Source organism: Lepisma saccharinum, chromosome 16 (assembly GCF_977018435.1).
Source record: "Lepisma saccharinum chromosome 16, izLepSacc3.1, whole genome shotgun sequence".
Classification (NCBI taxonomy): domain Eukaryota; kingdom Metazoa; phylum Arthropoda; class Insecta; order Zygentoma; family Lepismatidae; genus Lepisma; species Lepisma saccharinum.
The window spans coordinates 4228004-4249129 of record NC_139244.1 but is presented as its reverse complement, the minus strand read 5'-3'; the positions used below and the strand labels follow the sequence as shown (position 1 = coordinate 4249129).

Sequence of the window (21126 nt, the reverse complement as noted above, 5' to 3'; positions counted from 1 at the left end):
AGAAATAATTTATAGAATAATGTACATACGGCATTTGTAGATATGAAAATCACTTTTTTCTGAAAGTACATTAACCCTTTAACACCCAAATTATTTTTTTCTTTAATTTTTTCTATTGTTTTATGCACTTGAAAGATACTTACATAAACATATTACAATGAACAAATATTTTTTGTATTCACAGTTTTCTCACAATGTGCCATCCTCAAATGAGGACGCTGGGCAGATATGAGATAAAATTGTCATTTAGCAGATTTTCCTAAAAATATGAGTTACAATTAAATAATTATTTTAATTGAACTTTGCAAAAACAGTGCAGTGTTGAAATAAATCTTGTTTCACATTTTTAACATATTATCTTCCTTGTCCTCAGACTTTTAGTTTATTTTGAATGGTATGGTAGAAAACACTTGATGCGCAGGGTAATATTGCACTTCTTACAATATGTACGTGGTTTGGCATTACAACCCTGCTATGCATATCTTCTTTGCTTGCTGCAACAAGCAATTAAATGTTGCATTCCATCTAGCCTTATGTCTGGAATCGCAGCACGTATGGTGGATGAAGTTAAAGGACATCCAGGTTGTGCTCTTGAGGAATATCCTAACTTTAGGTAAGGTACTGTTACAGCTTGTCTGAATTCCAAAATGTCCATAGAATCTCTTCCATGAACTGTCTTATATAAAATCCAGGCATTGACTAAAGCCATATCAAGCAGTCGAATAAAAAGGCACCAGTACCATTGCTTTCCTCTTATACTTATTGTGTACTTTCCCACCAGCCAATCATGATGGTCTACCAGAGGCGTATATTCGGGGCTACCTAGGCTATCTGCGAAGCCCAGACTCAGTGAATAAAATACACAAAAAAATATCTATCAGAAAATGTGCATGAAATTGTTCATTTCAATAAGAACATGAACCTGATTTCTTAAAGGAGTTGGAAACTGCTCGCTTTCTCTGAATTCGCGAGACGTCTGGCCCATCACCAGCGGGCAACTGCACAGGGGTCACCGTGGTCAAGCTTGACAGGACCCCGATCAATGTCGCAAACCAATTTTTCCCAGCATGCAATTTCCCCAGGATCGAGGAATTGTGGAGCCAAACTGTTACAGGAGAGAGAACAAAGTTGCATATGGCAGGGGAAAACACTCTGAACTTCCTCAACAGTCTGGGTCAATGTTGCAAACCAATTTTTCCCAGCATGAAATTTTCCCAGGAATGGCGAATTTTGAAGCCAAATTAACGCAGCAAGGGAAAAGTGTGTCACATGCAGGGACAAGAACATCATTGAACGCTTGCAGAGGAGTTGAAAAAGAGGTCGTTGACCTTCAAACAACTAGAGATACAGTGGGGAGTAGAAAATTGTTGGCTGAGTGGGGATGGTTTACCGAAATGACAAGGACCAGTTCTAGTCTAGATCGCGTCGAGTGGTCTTGGTACGTGGAATTTATTTAGAAGCAGCGTGTGAATACAGTAGTGAGTGGATTGTATTTTTGTGAATGATATGTGCTGTGTGTTGTGTAGTGAACTGAAATGAGGGACATAATTAACAAGCTGTCTATCCGGCTTACGTATAACGATAAGCTCCAAATCATTGTAGATTTTTCTTGTATGTCCACTTTATGAACAGATAAGCTAATGGGGATCGGACCTACAGTTAAAGTTGTATCTAAACCACCATGTATCGAACCCGGGACCTCTTAGTTTCAAGGCAACGACGTTACCACTGTGCCAACAAGGAGTACCGGAACATAAAATCGTGAAAATAGGTAGGTTGAAATTTTATTTTTATTCTCGTATATAGGCCTACATAATATTTCACAATATGGGCCTCTTATTTATGCAAATAAGAATGAAATTCTTGAAATCCTTTCCTTGTTGACAGTGTACATTTCCATGTTTTATTTATGAGGTATATATTTTTAATCACAGCGTCACATCACCCCCACCAGCAAATTTTTGTCCATTCGAACACTATAATATGGTGCGATAGCCCAAGTTCTTAACCCAGTATACGCTACTGTGGTCTACTAAGATTTCATCGAAACGGATGGTAAGATTATTCGCTGTACTTTACATTCAAAGAAAGGAAATGAAAAAGGACTATAGTTTATTTTTGCACTCCACTAAAAATATTATTTTAAATAAAAGCACAATATAAAAATATATAAAGGTATACATATGAATGCTGTATATTGCACTTTCATTTAAAATAGTATCTTTAGTGGAGTGCAAGAAAACTATAGTCCTTTCCCCCTTTTTTTTTTGCAATAATTTTCCCCTTTTTTGTCCTTTTTAGAGGAAAATTTTTCCCTTTAAAATCTGGTCTCTTCGACCTTCTAATCAGAATTGTTTCATGCATTATGTTTTTGTTTTTTTAATGCTGTTTTTTGTTTGACATAAATTAAAACGATGCCTCATGTTAATTTCAGATTCGGCTTGTGTGATTACCGCAGAAAAGGTGATCAAGTAATTTTGTCCCCGACCAGAAATCTGTCTGTTGTGACGGACAGCCTGGGAAGAGTCATCCTAATCGACAACCACAAGGGCATTGCAGTCAGGATGTGGAAAGGTATGAAACAGCTTTGATATTGTCAGTATTTGCAATAATCATTCAGCCTAATTATATTGTTACAATGATGATAAATTTGAAAGCATAGTAGTTGTAGACCATATTTGTTTCACTGTTAAATTAGTTATGACTAGGGGCATGCATATTTCGTTTTTGACGAAAAAACGAAAGTTGAAAAAACACATTGTAGTGTTAATTTTTCATGATTTTGAAAGGTGTGAGATGCATTTTGTGACCATGTTTTGTCACGAAATAATGCGAAATGAACTGCAAAAAGCGAAATGAACTCTTAAACACGAAATTCAGGGTTTATTCACCGACGTGACACCTTCTGAGGTCTGAATTATCCTGAGAGTTATGCAATTCCCTGAAAATTGATTAATTCTGCTATTAATATTGGAGAAGCAAAAATGGACTCCTTTACACAGAAATAAACTTAATACTCTGATAACTACATAAATGTGCTATTAGAAGTGAAATGTTAATTCTGTGGAATAAGTGTAGTTTTTAAATCAAATTTAGGATTATATTCACAATTTTAAAACCAAAATGTCTTTTTATATACCACTTTTCATCCAATTTTTCACCGCTATAACACCGATATTTTATTTTATTTACCGCTTTTGAACCCGAAATTGACTCAGTTTTTGTACCGAAATTTTGCTTTTTTATTTACCAAAAATATGTGCCTCTAGTTATGACAGATCATAAGTTCTCAAGTCGAAAATGTTGTATATAAAAATAATCACACTGTACAAATTACAACTTTGAAAGCAATGTGTAAAAAGCTACAATGGCAATCATGCTGTATGAATTATAACTTTGACAGTGATGTAAAGAAAAGCCATATTCGTAATCGCATTGTATAAAATAGAGGAATAGGAGTGTGGAGATATTCTGTGGCTTAGCTGAATGGAAGCCGTGGTTGTAAGTTTTTGCGATGCATGTCAATCGGATTGTTTTGTAATAAATTTCAAGCATGTTTGCATGTGAAAATTAATAAAAACCTGAATTTACTAACCCCAGACTTGGTTTTGACATATTGCATGAGTAAGCGTATGTGATTTAAGCCTGAAAGGGAAGAATCCCAGTAAGGAAGTAGGTCCCCTTTGATTCTCCAGTTGCCAGAAGTGCTACGAGAATTGGTAGGCTGTCACATAGTGGCATTCTTCATGGAAATGCTTTTTGTTTGAGGTAGAAGTAGCCACGGTGCTGAAGCACCTTGCGATGGGTCTCAGGAGCTGTACTTTTAGGTTTGAGCTTGACTTATTGGTTCAGTTACATACATGTCTCCAGTAACTATGCAGACACCCAAAAATGCAACTCCCAGCCTACTTTACGCAGCCACACGTCTCCCACGTGCGACATGTGGTGTGGTATCTAAAATAACTTCCAGCCTAAATATCCGGTAGTGGAGGAGAACTTAGCAGAATTACGTATCCAGGAATGAAACCAGATCCCTTTCATTGGACCAACATATTTATTGGCCAATATAACATAGACATTTTGAAATATTTTAGGCAGGAAACAAACATGTATACACTTTTACATTCACAGCACTTATATAAAAACAACATATTGATACAGTAACTGGAATCAGCAATGTATAGTTACGGACACTTTATACCTTATTTGGGGCCTTTGTTGCACATGCACGCACTATGTTCAGAGATGGCTCGTTTTGGGGGGGGGGGGGGGGACAGATTTTAGCAGTACAAAAACACATGCTCCTGGACGTCCTGCACCCTATCCTGACTGTTGAGGAGATCATGGGTGGTGGATGGCTCCTACGAGCTTGGATTCCCTCAGCTATGCATCTGATAGTCCTGCTAACATAGCCACATGGCCATACGCGAGAAAAACTGAGATCGCAAACTGCGCATTTTCCGTTTTTAGCAATTTCCGGTACTCCAGAGTCCCGATTATTGGCATAGAAAGTTTTTCTGACTCCTTTCTATTCTTTTAGCTCATGCTAGGCATTTGAGGGACTATAATTCACTGTTACGATAGTTAATAGTGAGATCGGGGACCTTGTGCCCACTTGCGTAACTGAAAAGTGGCACACTCGATTGTCGTGACCTTACTTGGTCAGAATCTAACACGGAATAAGAGCGTGAGGGCTTACCTCACACATAATAAAGGAATTTGCTACCTTTCCTCATGACGTCATAGCCTGGGATGCTTCACATTGTTTGACTGAGGTCATAGGTACCTTGGATCAAGTAGTTCCAAGTCTGGCCTGCTACCTCTATTTGGTGCAAGGTGCATGATTCTTAATTTTAAACCTCAGCTAGCTTATCTACAGGGTAGGGTTCTTTGTAGACAACGAAACCAGACAGGATGCCTTCCAATGGTGACGTTTAAACGAATATATTATTTAAACACAGGATACATGGAATAAGAATATTTACATGATAATCTACGTTCTTCTGTAAGTCTTGTTTACAATCAAGTTTTATATTTGTATGTCTTTTATTATATCTTTCCTTGATTTGTATATTCTTTTCTCTGGACTTCCTTCGTAATGGACGGTCTGGATCTGGACTTCCTTCCCAGTGGAGGATCTGGATCTTGACTTCCTTCTTAATGGATGTTCTGGATCTTGACTTCCTTCTCAATGGAGGATCTGGATCTTGACTTCCTTCTTAAAGGATGTTCTGAATCTTGACTTCCTTCTCAATGGAGGATCTGGATCTTGACTTCCTTCTTAAAGGATGTTCTGGATCTTGACTTCCTTCTCAATGGAGGATCTGGATCTTGACTTCCTTCTTAAAGGATGTTCTGGATCTTGACTTCCTTCTCAATGGAGGATCTGGATCTTGACTTCCTTCTCAGTGGAGGATCTGGATCTTGACTTCCTTCTTAAAGGATGTTCTGGATCTTGACTTCCTTCTCAATGGAGGATCTGGATCTTGACTTCCTTCTCAATGGAGGATCTGGATCTTGACTTCCTTCTTAAAGGATGTTCTGAATCTTGACTTCCTTCTCAATGGAGGATCTGGATCTTGACTTCCTTCTTAATGGATGTTCTGGATCTTGACTTCCTTCTCAATGGAGGATCTGGATCTTGACTTCCTTCTCAATGGAGGATCTGGATCTTGACTTCCTTCTTAAAGGATGTTCTGGATCTTGACTTCCTTCTCAATGGAGGATCTGGATCTTGACTTCCTTCTTAAAGGATGTTCTGGATCTTGACTTCCTTCTCAATGGAGGATCTGGATCTTGACTTCCTTCTTAAAGGATGTTCTGGATCTTGACTACCTTCTCAATGGAGGATCTGGATCTTGACTTCCTTCTCAATGGAGGATCTGGATCTTGACTTCCTTCTTAAAGGATGTTCTGGATCTTGACTTCCTTCTCAATGGAGGATCTGGATCTTGACTTCCTTCTCAATGGATGTTCTGGATCTTGACTTCCTTCTCAATGGATGTTCTGGATCTTGACATCCTTCTGAATGGATGTTCTGGATCTGGACTTCCTTCTCAATGGAGGATCTGGATCTTGACTTCCTTCTTGTCTTCTTTGTGAACTTCCCTCTGGCTTTCCATTTATTTATGTTTTTTGATGATTTAATGAATTCCTTTATCCTTTTTCCAGCTTTTTCCCTTAAGCTTTGGGAATAATACTAATATCCTCCCTTGCGGTTGCGATTGGAACACGCCAACACTAACTGGGTACAACAGAGTGTATACTTGGTGCAAACGACTGACACGCGCATCCAAGTAGGTGCTACGGTTGAAACGCGCAACCAAAAGTGCTGTGGGGCGTCGATTGGAACGCACCGCCACTGATGTAAACAAAATTTCCGCTATGGGAATGATAAATCAATCAGACAGATGCAATATCTGTTCAAAGACACACATTTGTATCAGTACTTTGACTTCTTTAGTTTTATGATCAATTTACATATGATCACTGATTTGATTTATCGAATATATATATTAATTTATTTCTTTTATGTTTATTCTTTGTCTTCTTATAATATATTCTATTGTTTTTCATCTTTCCAATCTGTTTTTTCTTATTTATAAAGTTATTTACGTATATTATGTTAATTCTTGATCTTGCCCGCCTGGTGCTGCCATCTCTATTCCTCTTTGGCAAACTATTTACATTACTTTGTCCTATTGGGTACGTAACAGGCCACCATGTGTCAGACTAGGATGGGAGCTTTTTAAGCTCGCGGTTTTTTTGGGTTTTTTGTTCATATTTATGCTAACTTAAATGGATGGTATTTTCAAGACAAATGCCCCTACACAAAAGTTATCTTGAAAATGCGTAAATAAATAAAAAATTCTTCTAATACGTAAATTGTAGGACATGGTGCTCATGCATAACAAATGGCTTTGGCATGTTGATAATGACTTATTTTGACATGGATTGCAGCTTTTGCTTATTTTTAGGCTGTTTCTTATGTTTTTTGGTTATTAACCTTAATTTCCGCTAGTGTTACTAGTAAACAAAACGGCTTCCCATGGCTTTTTAGCCATGGTAACAATGAGCCTTGTACTTGAGTGGAGTAGTGTGGTGTTTTGCATGTATTTGGGGATGTATTCCCAATCCTTGATTGGTCGTAACCTGTTACTTATTCGACCCATTGTTCCAGGTTACAGGGATGCCCAGTGTGGGTGGATAGAGGTGAAAGAGGACGTCCACCGTAGAGATGCTCAGAGGGCTAACCCACACCCGAGGACTGCCCTGTTCCTTGTGATATATGCACCAAAGAAGGGGATCATAGAAGTGTGGACGATGCAGCAAGGACCTAAGGTTGCAACGTTCAAGGCCAGCAAAGGGGGGAGGTATTTCATTTGCTTCTTTGACTAGTTACAAATAACATGCTCGATCTGTAGTAGAAAGATAGAACAGCTTAGATATGCACAAGAGTGTGTCCCACAAGTGCTGATTCATAGGAGATGTGAACCGATACATTGAAGTATTTAGTCAGTCATTCTAACATATTGATCAAATAGTTACTTTTATACTAATAAATATTCTGTTGAAATGTGTTAATATATGAGCAGGGTGTGGATTTTAAAATTCATCATTCCATATGTACATGTAATTGTGCGTGGCTGTGTTGTTAACTAAATGAGTTATATTCTGTTGCAGGCTCCTGTCCATTGGGTACGGCCTCATGGGGTTAAACACTTCAAAAGGTGGGAACAAGAGCCAGTTCCCTTGCGTTTTCTTGGACCCAGGAGGTTCCCTCAGGGAGATATCGGTTCCGTTCCATTTTGCACTCACGTAAGTACTAACTAACTAACTAACTAACTAACTCTCTAGCCTTCTTAAACCCGAAGGTTCATGGCTGCAGCAACACAGGCCTTCCATCTGTCCCTATCTTGAGCAAGATCTATATACTCTTTTCCATTCCTACCGATTTCCCTTAGGTCCATCTCGACGTTGTCCCTCCATCTTCGTCTTGGCCTTCCTACAGGTCTCTTACCATCAGGTTTGCCAACAAGAATCCTGTAAACTCCTCTTTCCTCTCCCATTCGTGCCACATGGCCTGCCCACCTAAGTCTTCTTGATTTAATTATTCTAATAATGTCTGGACATGAATACAAATTATGTAGTTCTAAATTATGTAACCTTCTCCACTCACCTGTCTCCTCATCCCTTTTAGGTCCAAAGATTTTCCTAAGGATCCTATTTTCAAATACTCTCAATTTATGTTCCTCTTTCAATGTAAGGGACCAAGTTTCACACCCATATAATACTACAGGCAAAATTACGGTTTTGTATATTTTAACTTTTAGTTTCTTAGATATTAAACGAGAAGACAAAAGTTTATGAAGAGAGAAGTAACATGCATTTCCTGAATTAAGCCTACTTTTTATTTCCTCTTTAATATAATTTTCATTTGTTAATATTACTCCTAAGTATTTGAATTTGGAAACTGGTTCAAACGAGTTGTTATCAATAATTAGATTTTGATTATTACTTAACACTTGGTTTCGGCCTGTAAGCATATATTTAGTTTTCTCTTTGTTAACTTCCAAACCTATCTCTTTAGCAGTTTTGAAAAATATTTTAACATTATTCTTAATTGTATTCACATCATCCCCCAGTAAGTCTACATCATCTGCATATGCTAACAACTGAGTCACACCATTTAATTTTAGTCCTTCTTTAGTTTCGTTTACCTTCCTAACAGCATATTCTAAGGCAAAATTAAAGAGCAATGGAGATAATGCATCTCCTTGTTTTAACCCATCATGAATTGTAAATTTGTCAGACATATTAATACCCACACGAATTTTACTTTCTGTTTCACTGGTGCATATTTTTATCATACTAACAAGCTTCTTAGGTATTCCAAACTCTACTAATATATTATATAATTTATCTCTTTTGACCGAATCATATGCTTTTTTGAAATCAATGAATAGCTGATGGACATTTTGATTATATTCCCACTTCTTTTCAAGTGTCTGTCTGATGTGAAAAATTTGATCTGTAGTTGATCTGTTGCGTTTAAATCCACATTGATAATCACCTATAATTTCATTAGCATATGGGGTTAGTCTTGTTAAAAGAATGTTAGATAATATTTTATATGTTGTTGAGAGTAGAGAAATTCCACGGTAATTATTGCAGTTCATTTTATCACCTTTTTTAAACACAGGAACAATTATGGATTCTTTCCACTGTTGAGGGATTTCTTCTTTATTCCATATTAAACAAATTAATTTATGAATCTGACATATTAATGAATTTCCACCATATTTAATTAACTCAGCTGGTATTAAATCAATGCCAGGTGCTTTGTTATTCTTTAGCCTTTTAATAGCATCTTTAACTTCAGTCAAGTTAGGTTCTGGAACTAAAGGTTCTGCTGTGTGGACTTCATTCACTTCTGATTTATCTCCTACATGGACATTTAAAAGGTCATTAAAGTAGTTCTTCCATCTATTTAGAATATCCTTTGGGTCAGCTAGAAAATCACCGTCTTTATCTTTTATCAAATTTACTTTAGGTTGCCACCCCTTTCTAAACTCATTTACACCTTTATATAAATCTCTGATATTTTTATTTTTGCTGTTTGTTTCAATTTCGTTAATTTTGCTTTTCAAGTAATCTCTTTTTTTACTTCTAAACGTGCGGTTAACTTCTCGCTTTATTCTATTATAATTGTTTAGATTTGTATCATCAGAGTTATTTAACCACCTAAGTCTAGCCTGATTTCTTATTTCTATTAGATTATGACATTCATTATCAAACCATGGCTTACTTTTTCTTGGTTTATGGTATCCTATACTTTCTTTAGCTGCTGATTCTATTGCATTATGTATGTGCTCCCAATTCTTATTTACGTCTGTTTCATTTATATTTTCATCATCATTTAAATCCTGCAAAACATGAAATCTATTTGACAGTTTAATTTGGTAATCTTTCTTAATTCTTTCATCAGTAAACTTTCCTGTATCAAATTTTATAACTTTTAGATTTTGTTGCTTATGATTTAACACTGAGAGTCTTTCTCTTAATTTAGCAATTACTAAATAATGGTCACTGGCACAGTCAGCACCTCTATGTGTACGAACGTCAATTATACTAGTATGCCTTCTCTTATCAATGAGAATATGATCTATCTGATTATGAGTTTTACCATCTGGAGAAGACCAGGTATATTTATGGATATCTTTATGTTTAAAAGTGGTACTTTTCACAATTAAATTCTTTGAGGTTGCAAAAGTAATCAATCTTATACCATTATCATTACTTAATTCATGAAGACTTTCTTTACCAATCGTGGGTTTAAATGTCTCTTCTTTGCCAATCTGTGCATTACAGTCACCTAACAGAATTTTCATATCATACTGAGAAAATTTATCAAAGACCTGTTCTAACTCTGTATAAAAATCATCTTTAGTATTATCATCTTTATCTTCCGTTGGTCCATGTATGTTTATTAAAATAATTTTACACCACCTACCCTGTAAAACTGCATATGATATCCTATCATTAATAAATTCTACTGTTTTAAGAGCCGAGATAATTCTATTATTTATGAAAAAGCCTGTTCCAAAATTATGATTTTCAGTACCACCATAGAAAAAAGTATAATTTTTAGTTTTACAATTCCCTTCTCCTGGCCACCTAACTTCCTGGACAGCTACTACATCAAATTTATACTTAACTATCTCATTAACTGTACACTGAAATGCCCCAGGCTGGTAAAGGCTCAGAACATTCCAGGTGCCTAATTTAATATCCTTATTCCTAATGTAGATTTTATCCTTAGTCCAGGGACCTCCCAAAGTAGTCCCCACCCGGAGATCCGAACGGGGGACTATTTTACCTCCGGAATATTTTACCTTGGGAACATCCATGGCCTTATATTGCTGATTCTTGACATGGCTTTTTACAGTGCAGAGTTGTCAGCTCTACGCCTAACCCCCAATATGAATGGAGGAACTACTACACAAGACAAACACAAACACATTAGACAGCACAACTACTACACAAGACACACACAAACACATCACAACTATAACACAATATAAACACAAACACACCACAACTACTACACAAGACAAACACAAACAAATTAGACAGCACAACTAGTACGCAAAACGAACATACTAGACAGCACAACTACAACACAAGACACATCCATACACACCACCGATACTACACAAGACAAATAGAAACACATTAGACAGCATAACTACTACACAAGACAAACCCACATACAAGCACATCACAACTACTACACAAGATAAACACAAACACACTAGACACCACAACTACTACACAAGACAAACCCAAACACACTACACAGCACAACCTCCAATCCCATTGGAGCATGGAAAAACTACCAGAGGCAGAATGAAGTAAATTCTTTGTTTTTTATTTCATGAAAATTAACAATAATAAATAAAATACACCACACACACATATGCACAATGCTTTACCAAATATATCTCGGGGAAAGAAAATACGCCGGTGCCCCAGGTGAATTATTGTTAATATCAATTTTTAGTATTTATATACCCTGGAAGAAACATGAGCAGGCAAAAGCATTTACAGGGTAGCTACGATTTTTTGGTTATGAAATTCCCTGACTTTTCCAGGTTTTCCAGACCAGAAATAAAAACGTAAGTACTAAGTTTCCTTTCACTAGTCTAGGACAAGCATAGTCGTACCAAGAACTGAAAGATCGTGGACAACTTGCAAACTAAAGTGGACAATCTTTGCGTACTCTTGCAGTGTTGCCATGTTGATAACAGTCTGAGTGATCTGACACAATTGCCAAACTTGCACCGATTGTGACAATTTAAAGTTGTTGAGATTATGGTTTGCTCCCAAAACATCGGAGGATAATGACAATTTAACCTGCCTGGCCACCCGAGAACACTTGTTCAAATCATGGTGGCAGCAAAGCTACAATTCTTAACTTGTTGAGAATAGTTGTGGCAGAATCTAAGTATTCCATTTTAAGTATACCATGTCTTTCAGTCTGCCAGAGTTGTAAACGATATCTCTCGATCGAGAATGAGATAAATTATGTCACTTCATGTAACAATTGGAGTGTAAGGATGACCCTTTTTGAAGACACCCAACTGTCAACATTTCTTCCACGTAGTACACCCTGGACTTCATTTTGCAGACAAGCAAGGCTCTGGTATCTGAACTCACAGTCAGTACAATGCTGTATGGGGCTCTTGTTGTGTTTTCCGTGTATGTTTGTGATTGTCTCTTTGTCCGTCTCATTATACAGTAAACCTTCGTTAACACGAATCCCAAGGGACCGAAAAATTGAGAGTTCGTGTTAAAAAAATTTGTGCTAACTGGGGACTCAAATTTTATTGTTGCAATATAGTTCTTTCTACACATTAACCATGTACAATACGTATTATGTATGTCATCATAGAAAACACTGCTACGCTACTACAGTAATTAACTTTTAAAAATGTACTGACAGATCATTTTCTGGTGAATAATTCCTGTATATTGCGCTGTCGCAGACGAGAATGCAAATGCCTGGTAACTTCATGGCCAACTGTACTCATAGCTTCTGTAAAACTAGCGGTCAATTCGGATGTTGCATCTGAACACACAACTGAATTTGTTGGTTAAATACGTATAAACTCATTGTTGGCGCGATGATCGCGATAGTCTAGCAATTGCACCCAAGTTTTAATCTTGATGTTACTCGTACTGGCTATGTTTTAAAGAGTAGAAAAATACATTTGAACACAGTGTTGATCTGAGTCTGTTGGTTACAATACTGTATAAGTTGATTGTTGACAAGATGATAGAGATTGTTGATCGATTTCTTACATACCTAACAGGAACAACAGAAAAAAATTATGAAAAATTCGAAAGTTCGTGTTAAATGAGATCTAATGATGCAACGGACTAAAAAACAGTTCGTGATTCGTGGTAACCAAAATTCGCGTTAACCAATAAAACTTTCTATAAGATATAATACATCCCTGCCGGGACCAACATTTTGTTCATGTTAACCGAGTGTTCGTCTTAAGCGAGTTTGTGTTAACGAGGGTTTACTGTATCACCATTCACCCTCATCTTTGTGATTAGCCAAAAGTGGCAGAAAGAGAGGTAAAATAAACTAAATCAATCATTCACTCTTAGTGAAGATCTTGTAACTCGTATGAATCTGATTATAATTTAAACCATATAAGTACAAAATAACATAAGCAAATTTTGTCTGCCACCATAAAGAACTGTCACCCATTTTCTTATGAATATAAAATTAATTCATTTGTCCCTGTTCTGTAAAGTATACATCTAAATACCTATGCTGATACTTGTACCAATTCTCGTCTGTACTGAGGCTTGAAAATTGTAATTAGAAGTTGTTCAAAATATTGAATAATGTGAATATGTAATATTGGATTCCTATTAAAGCATCAATTTATCGAAGCTTTTGCCTCAAAATGTTCAAGAATTACATAACCTTCAAATACAGTTGTTCCTCACAATATTGGTACATAATAAATTGGAACTTCTAATTTTGCGTAATTTCCAAGATAATTAGCCTCTGCAAAAGTGTTATGTGGCTGTGTTTCTGACCCCTAAAGGACAAAAACTCCAGAAAAGTACCAGCTGGTATTGATGAATAAATCCCAACCTATATACATCAACATCAGTATCAGCTCATCTCTAGTACTAGCAACAATTTTGAATTGTTGCCTCCCTAGAATATAACACTCTAATAGTCGAGGTTGGCTAGAGATGCAACTGTACGTAACGAAATGCTTCTAGGGACAAGAACAGCAAGCGAGCGGGAGATCTCCATCTGCTGAGGGAGCTGAAGCGTTTCCTGAAGGAGAAGGACCACCCAGAGGAGCGGCTGGTGGAGGAGGTAAGACGGCTGGCCAAGGACCTCAAGACCACCGAGATAAAGATCAACGCACTTGAGATGCTCTCCTGCAGCAAGTACATCATCCCGGAGGCCCTTGCCGGCGCACTCGAAATCTTCATTGAGCTTTTCCACGGGCAAGGTACAGATTAACATTATTGGAGTATTAGTTATAGAACGATACGGATCCAATCAGTTCTGCTATGGCTGGAATTGGTTAATTTAGTGGAATCTGTATTTGTACGTGAAGTTTCGTGTTTCCGCATAGCAGAATTGGATAGTTTTTTTTTTTTAAATTAATGAATTTCAAAGGCTCACTGCCTTCATTCACTAAGGGTACGGCATCTGGAATGGAGGCCCTTACTGAATGAAGGCAGTGAGCCTTTGAAATTAATCTGAAAAACTATCCAATTCCGCAACATTGAAACACGAAACTTCACCTTCGTAGTGCTTAAAGCACATTTACCACATCCATCCTGAATTCAAGAACCTGTATACCTAGAGCCACATATTTATGGTGAATAATATATCAAGATCTGGGCATATTTCGGAATGAAAGGCATGTATACACGGTGTGTCTACAAAGTTTTTACACTGGCTTAATAAATAGTGTAAATATGCGAGACTTGCCACAAGCCTTGGTTAGTCTTCGATGTACATCCCTCGTAAGTCCACACACTTATTGACATGGCTGTACAATTCCTGGATGCCCCTGTAGATATCGTCTTTTGGGATTTTGTTTAGGTGCCTCGTCACAACTTATTCAATTTCCAAAATGGTGTCAAAACATTGGCCCTTCAGGTAGGATTTCAATTTGGGGAAAAAAGTAGTCAGCCAGTGCCAAGTCTGGCAAGTAAGGTGGGTGGTTTAACAATCAAAACTGCCAAAAACTGTTGGGCAATAATTGCAGGAACCAGCACCATATTCAACCAGCTCTGGTCTCACTCATCGTAATCTCTTTAGCAAATGCTCTAAAATGGATCTACACAAAGCTGCAATCATCAGTCATCCTCAGTGACTGTGCTCGGTTTTCATTAAGCTTTTGTTGAACTTTTTCAATATTACCGCCAGTTTGACTGGTGAAGGGATGACCCTCACTGCGATCATCTGCCACATCTTCTTGAACATCACGGAAACAACTATGCCAAATGACAACATTGGAATTACAAACAGCTTCATTTCCGTAAGCAGTTTTCAGCATTTCAACTGTTTCTGAAGAGGTTTTACTGAGTTTTACACATCGTCATTCTTTGTTCTGTTTTCAAATGCATGACAAAGGTACAAAACGCTGCACTAATTTAAAAGCTGTAACTCGCTCAATATTTCACCGAATCAGACATCAATTTTACTACACACACACTACATAATACATGTACCAAATGCCACATTGCAGCATTTATCTTGTTACAATGTTGCCAGTCTAAAAACTTAGTAGACACACTGTGTATGAAATGGCATTTCTGTGTTGAGATGTTGAATGTAACCTTAAACTTGATTTTAAAAACTACTTATTACACAAAATAAACATTTCCCTTCCAATAGTACATTTCTGTAGTTTCAGAGTATTGAGTTCATTCACGTGGAAGCAGTCCATGTTTGCTTCTCAAATATTTACAACAGAATTAATCAATTTCCAATGATTTGCATAATTCACAGGATAATTCAGACTTCCGTAAATAAACCCTACATTTTGTGTTTGTTTATTTCACATCAATTCGTGACAAGACATGGTAGAAAAATCCACCTTGTGCCTTTCAGAAACATGAAAAGTGAACATTACAGTGTGTTATTTCAGATTTCGTGTTTCCGTCAAAAACGAAATATGCATGCCTTTATGTATACCAGTAACATTGAAATCGGTGTGAAAAGAAATTTATGAATGGCATCAGGCCTCTTCGATCACTGCCAACTATCCCAGGTTAGTGTATACTGATGTATGTATTAATTTTGTTCACAGAAATGGTTAACAATTCATCAAGTATAGAAATTTCAGTGAGAAATACAGGCTCAGCAAGAACTTAAACATGCCTCTCTAGCATTCCATGTCATTGCTCTACCAACTAAGCTAACAATCCAGCTTTTCTGTGTTCACAAAGATTCATTACAAAGATCACAGTGTATTTTAAAATAAATGTGATATTTTCTGCAGCCGAGGTGCAGGAGTTGAGCTGACAGGCAGTGTTGGTGTTACCAACTTGATTGATACAATAATAATAAATAATAATAATAATAAACTGCATTCTTTTAAATAAATTTAATAAATTCTGCACAATTAAACCATTTAATGGTGAATGCTTCTCTTTTTTTACGGTTGTCGAGTTCTGAACTTTTAAATTTGAAGCATGAAAAAGTGAATATCTTTGAAACTTATTAAGAAAAGAGGATTTGGGTCACATTTTGAATCAGGTCCTATGTTGCTAATCCTGGAAACTAGAATGTGAGGCCTGCAATTTTCTATGTCTATGTGAATGTCTATGTTTTTCTATGATTTTTGACACCATAAAATATTGTGAATGAAAGTACAGAGCATTGTTCATGTTTCAGAAGCTGAAAACATGGATCACAACAGCAAGATTTTGCTTCAGATGAGCCACCAGCTACAGAAGTTAGTAATGTTTCACGATTACGTACAGCAACAGAGCAAAAGTCCTCCTAACTACAACATGGTATCTAATAACAATGCTCTGTCTATACAGGTGAGTCACATCTGGTATGTGTGATTGCTACCCAAAGGTTTTCTCCAGTTTACTTCAGTTTGTAAGATCTTTTTTACTGGTATTTAACAGACTCAGTTTGTGTAGCTAGAGTGAAAGGGTTATGAAACCTATTTTTTCTGTGTGGTTCCATCAATCTCATCATTGTAAGTCCTTCATATGAAATATGATACCATCTTTGAAATTGACTGCTAATTTTAGGTCCGATAACTCATTGCAGACGTTGAGATGTACTTCAAATAAATATGTTTTGCTTCTGCTTGATGAGCCATCTCATGTTTCAAAGTATGGAAAAAAGCTACCCTGTCCTTTTTTTTAGTTAGAAGGTGTGCTCAGTTCTCATATGAGTTAAAAATAAATGTTATTGTTTGGAACCTACAGATTATATGTATTTACCAGGATGAGTCAAAAGTTCGTTTGTATTTGCACATGGACATTGAGACTGGAGACACAAGGCATGACATCGGACTTATTCGGCAAAGTATAGGCAATTCTGTTGTATGGTCTTCTGCCAACGTTCCGTGACAGCCACAATCCCATGACAATACCATTCGGCTGATTTTGAGACCAAAAACTGCCACACCCCTCTTTCCACAGCATCCAATGTGTCAAACTGTCGTCCTTGCAGGAAATGTGCAAGAGAGCGAAACAAATAGTAATCGGATGGCAAGAGATCAGGGCTGTGTGGGGGATGAGGCAACACTTAAATTCCCTCCAAGTCCTGTAGTTTGTGGGTAACAATTCGTGACCGGTGATATGGGGCATTATCAACCTGCAACAAGGCTCTCTTCCGAAGCATAAATGTTGGGTACTTTTGGAGCATAGCATCATGGACCTGCTGCAGTTGTCAGTGAAAAGGTTCCCATCGACAGCACGACAACACTGGACTATCGATATTCCACCATATGCACAACATGACCTTTTCAAACAGTCTCCTTTGAACAAGTTCTTCTTGCCGTAGCCACAACCACTGTCTACCACTGGCAGAATATCATAGAAAGATCCATTTTTCATCACCTGTGACAATTCGATGCCAAAACCTGTCGTCCCATGGATTTTTAAGCAATTGTTGACAGATGGAGGCTCATCTTCCAACCTGTTGTGGTGTCAACTCGTGGGGAACAAGTCGAGGCCGTCGAGAGGCAAACCCCATTTGGTGAAGAGAGTGTAGCACGGTGCATTGGGACGATCCATTCTGTCGTGCCAGTTGCCATGTACTGACGCTTGCATTGGCTGTCATGTGTCATAGCAGGGCACCTGCATCGATGGCACCCAGTCTCTCAACGTCTCCAGACGAGAACAGCTTGAACAATGTCTATACTGTCCTGATGTTCACTGTGCCCTCACCTTCCACCACACAAATTTCCCTCGCAGCTTACACTCCTTTTTTCCAATAATGTTGTAACAAGATACACACGGCCAATTTGTCGACTTCCTTGATGGACTGCCATAATTGCACCGTGCCTTGTTAAAATGCATTGTGCCTATGTGAATGTATGTACAAGGTAATGAAAAAAGTTCTTGCCATTCTAGAGCAGTGATAAACAAAGAGCAATACAGTGGACGGTACGTACCTTTAGGTTTCGAAGTAATCTCCATCAGCATCCAACACCTTTTGCCAACGTTCCTGCAGCTGCACAATATCCTGGTGATAAAACTTGGCGGGCTGGGATGCAAAGAAGTCCGTGAGTGCCTTCCACAGGTCTCCCTCATTTGCGAAGGATCTCCCACGGAGGTGGTTGTCAAGGAAATGAAACAGGTGGTAATCTGTTGCTGCAAGGTCCAGTGAATATGGTGGATGGCACAGTGTCTCCCAGCCAAGTTGCTGAAGGGCCTCCCGGGCCCTCTTTGCCACATGTGGCTTGGCATTGTCGTGAAGGAACAGCACACCTTTGCGATTCACCAATGCCGGCTCCTTCTGCCGCAGTGCATGGTGCACCCTTTGCAACTGCTGAGAGTAGAGGTCAGAAGTGATGGTCTGACCAGGTGGAAGGAGCTCGTAATGCACCACTTGCCGACAATTCCACCATACAGAGAGCATAACCTTTCGTGGGTGCAGAGGTGGTTTGGAGGTGTGAGGAACAGGGTCACGTGGTGACAACCAATGTCTGGTACGCTTGGTAGTGTCATAGAGTACCCACTTTTCGTCACCAGTGAGTAAGCGCTCAAATATGGGTGTGTTCAGATGCCGAGTGAGCAAGGACAAACAGGCTGTCACTGCAGGTGCAGTCTGACTGTTTCAGCGGAAACATGGAACCTTTCTGCAAGTTCATCACACGTTAGACCACTGTCCTCCTCGATGGCTGCTTTCAGGGCCTCGTCATCCAACACATGTGGTCGTCCACTGCGAGGTTCATCCGAAAGGCTCACATCTCCCGAACAGAATTTCCGGAACCAAAGCCTGGCAGTACGTTCGTTCACGGCATTCTCCCCAAATGCCTGGCAAATGCGGCGACTTGATGCGGCAGCTGACAGGCCCACTTTAAAGTCATACACCAAACACACGCGAACAAGCTGCTTCGATACCTCCATTTCTCTTCGACACTGGACGAGCTACGACTGTTGTGTGTGCACAACATGCCTGTATTAGTGACAGTCGATGGTCAGACGAACTCCCAATCGCTTGGCAGGCACGTGCGTCATTTCGTTTCCTCTCTGTGAGCGCATGATTAATGGGACGTCAAAAACAGCAAGAACTTTTTTGGTTACCTTCTACCAGGCTTTTTCTCTGACTTCCCTGTTTCCTATCTGAAAAAATGAACAAACCTTTTACTCAACCTAGTAATGACATAATTAAGTGAATTGACATGCTACTAAAAGACAGTTAGTTCAGGTACAAGATGAAGCTACATAGAGAAGAATGTAATTTGATAAAGTGTGTCTGCGTGTATTTTTAAAGATAACATCCAATAAATGACCAACATTCGAATTGATGCAAATTTGGGCTGTTTTTATTGCATTTTCCATGGTGTTGGAAATCTGTGGGGAAATGTTCTCAATTTCATGCCAAATATTGTCCTTTAGTTGCTGTAACGTCTCTGGCATGTTCACAGAAACCAATGACTTCAAATATCCCCAAAGGAAAAAATTATGGAGTGGTCAAATCGGGGGACTTGGCCGGTTATGGCAAATCACCAAAATGGGATATTACTCTGCCCGGAAAAGTGTCACGCAAAATTGTCACAATTTTTCCACGTTCTTGTGGGGTATACTTACTCATTTTTGCACATGTTACATTTTGTGAGTATCTTCTATTTAACTGACAAAAACACTACTGATATAAACAACAAGATGTCAAAATAAAGGTCAGTTCAAACAGGATGATGACTTTTGCGCCCCCTTTATGAATTGAAGTGATTGTGATAGATACAAAATATATAAACTGTCTGCTCTTCATCAGCTTAGAACTTCAATAGGGCTAACAAGTCGCATAACTCCATGACAGATGTTTTTCTATTGAAATTAGCTTCCCAAGTACCATGTGTATAGTGTGGCATATATAATGGCTGTAAAAGAAATTGCAAATGATGTTTTTTTGCTAGAATATGTAAGATTTTTGTAAAAGCTACCCCTGGTCATTACAAGGTGCCGGGATAGTACTTACAGGGTGTGGAGGTAGGCCCATACATTCATGATCTTGGTCTTTTGTGTACGTGATGTGATAGCCGGGTGGCTACTCACTGGGAATTCCGGGAATTATGCGTGAATTATTGGCTCCGGGAATTATACGTCAATTCTACTTGAATTTTCCTCCGTAGACGTGAAAAATTGCAACTTTTAATAATCCAAATCCCATTTAATTTATTCATATTTATTAATGCTCCGAGGCAAGTTTTTCACAGTTTAGTTTTTTTATCCAGGAAGAAGAAAAAAATAAAGCTGCGTGAAAAATAAAACTGAATTCTCTCAATCCGTTTGATTTGTTAGTGTCTATCTATCTGGCAGACGGAAGATTATTGCAAGAAATCTTGGAGTTGATAGGTAAATTTCAGTTTGAAATTCTTGTACAACTAACAATTTTTCGTACGTTAATATATCACGTAACATTTGTGACTTGTGTTTGAGATTATATCGAGTCTTGAGTATGTGAAATGACAAATGTAAACTCTGCACCTTAAATGGAATCGCACAGACCCTTTATATTGTTAATAAAAAGTCCAGAGAAAGTAAAAAAATCAACAAGTAGGTCAAGAACTAAAAAAAAAAAAAAGTAAAAAAATTATACCTGTGGTGAAGAATTTTAACTATTGGTTGATTGATTCAGTTTATTTTACATCATTTTTTCAATCTAAAATCTATTGGGAAGATAATATGAGCCCCACGTATGATTTACTGGCTGAGAGTCAAGATGCCAGAGCCTCGCTAGCCTGCCAAATGCATTCCAGGATGCATTAATAGATAAAGCAAATCTAATTCTCTTGTTAAATACAGCTTCAGTTTTCACCTTAACTGGCTTTTTGGTAGGGGTTTTTCATTAAATAAATATTTATTTTCGTAATTGCT

At 38.0% G+C, this 21126-nt stretch overlaps 1 protein-coding gene across 2 annotated transcripts in view; it reads left to right on the top strand.

Moving 5' to 3' along the window:
- The window catches only part of Rab3-GAP (Rab3 GTPase activating protein), a 113225-nt gene that overhangs the window by 27408 nt on the left and 64691 nt on the right, over positions 1–21126 (top strand). The window contains exons 8-13 of one of the 2 annotated variants that reach the window (XM_083137600.1): positions 2435–2574; positions 7181–7373; positions 7684–7818; positions 11655–11678; positions 13813–14051; positions 16454–16605. In XM_083137600.1, the coding sequence (XP_082993726.1) occupies positions 2435–2574; positions 7181–7373; positions 7684–7818; positions 11655–11678; positions 13813–14051; positions 16454–16605 (883 nt within the window). The remainder of the gene's footprint in view (positions 1–2434; positions 2575–7180; positions 7374–7683; positions 7819–11654; positions 11679–13812; positions 14052–16453; positions 16606–21126) is intronic. The other variant, XM_083137601.1, reaches the window with a different exon arrangement.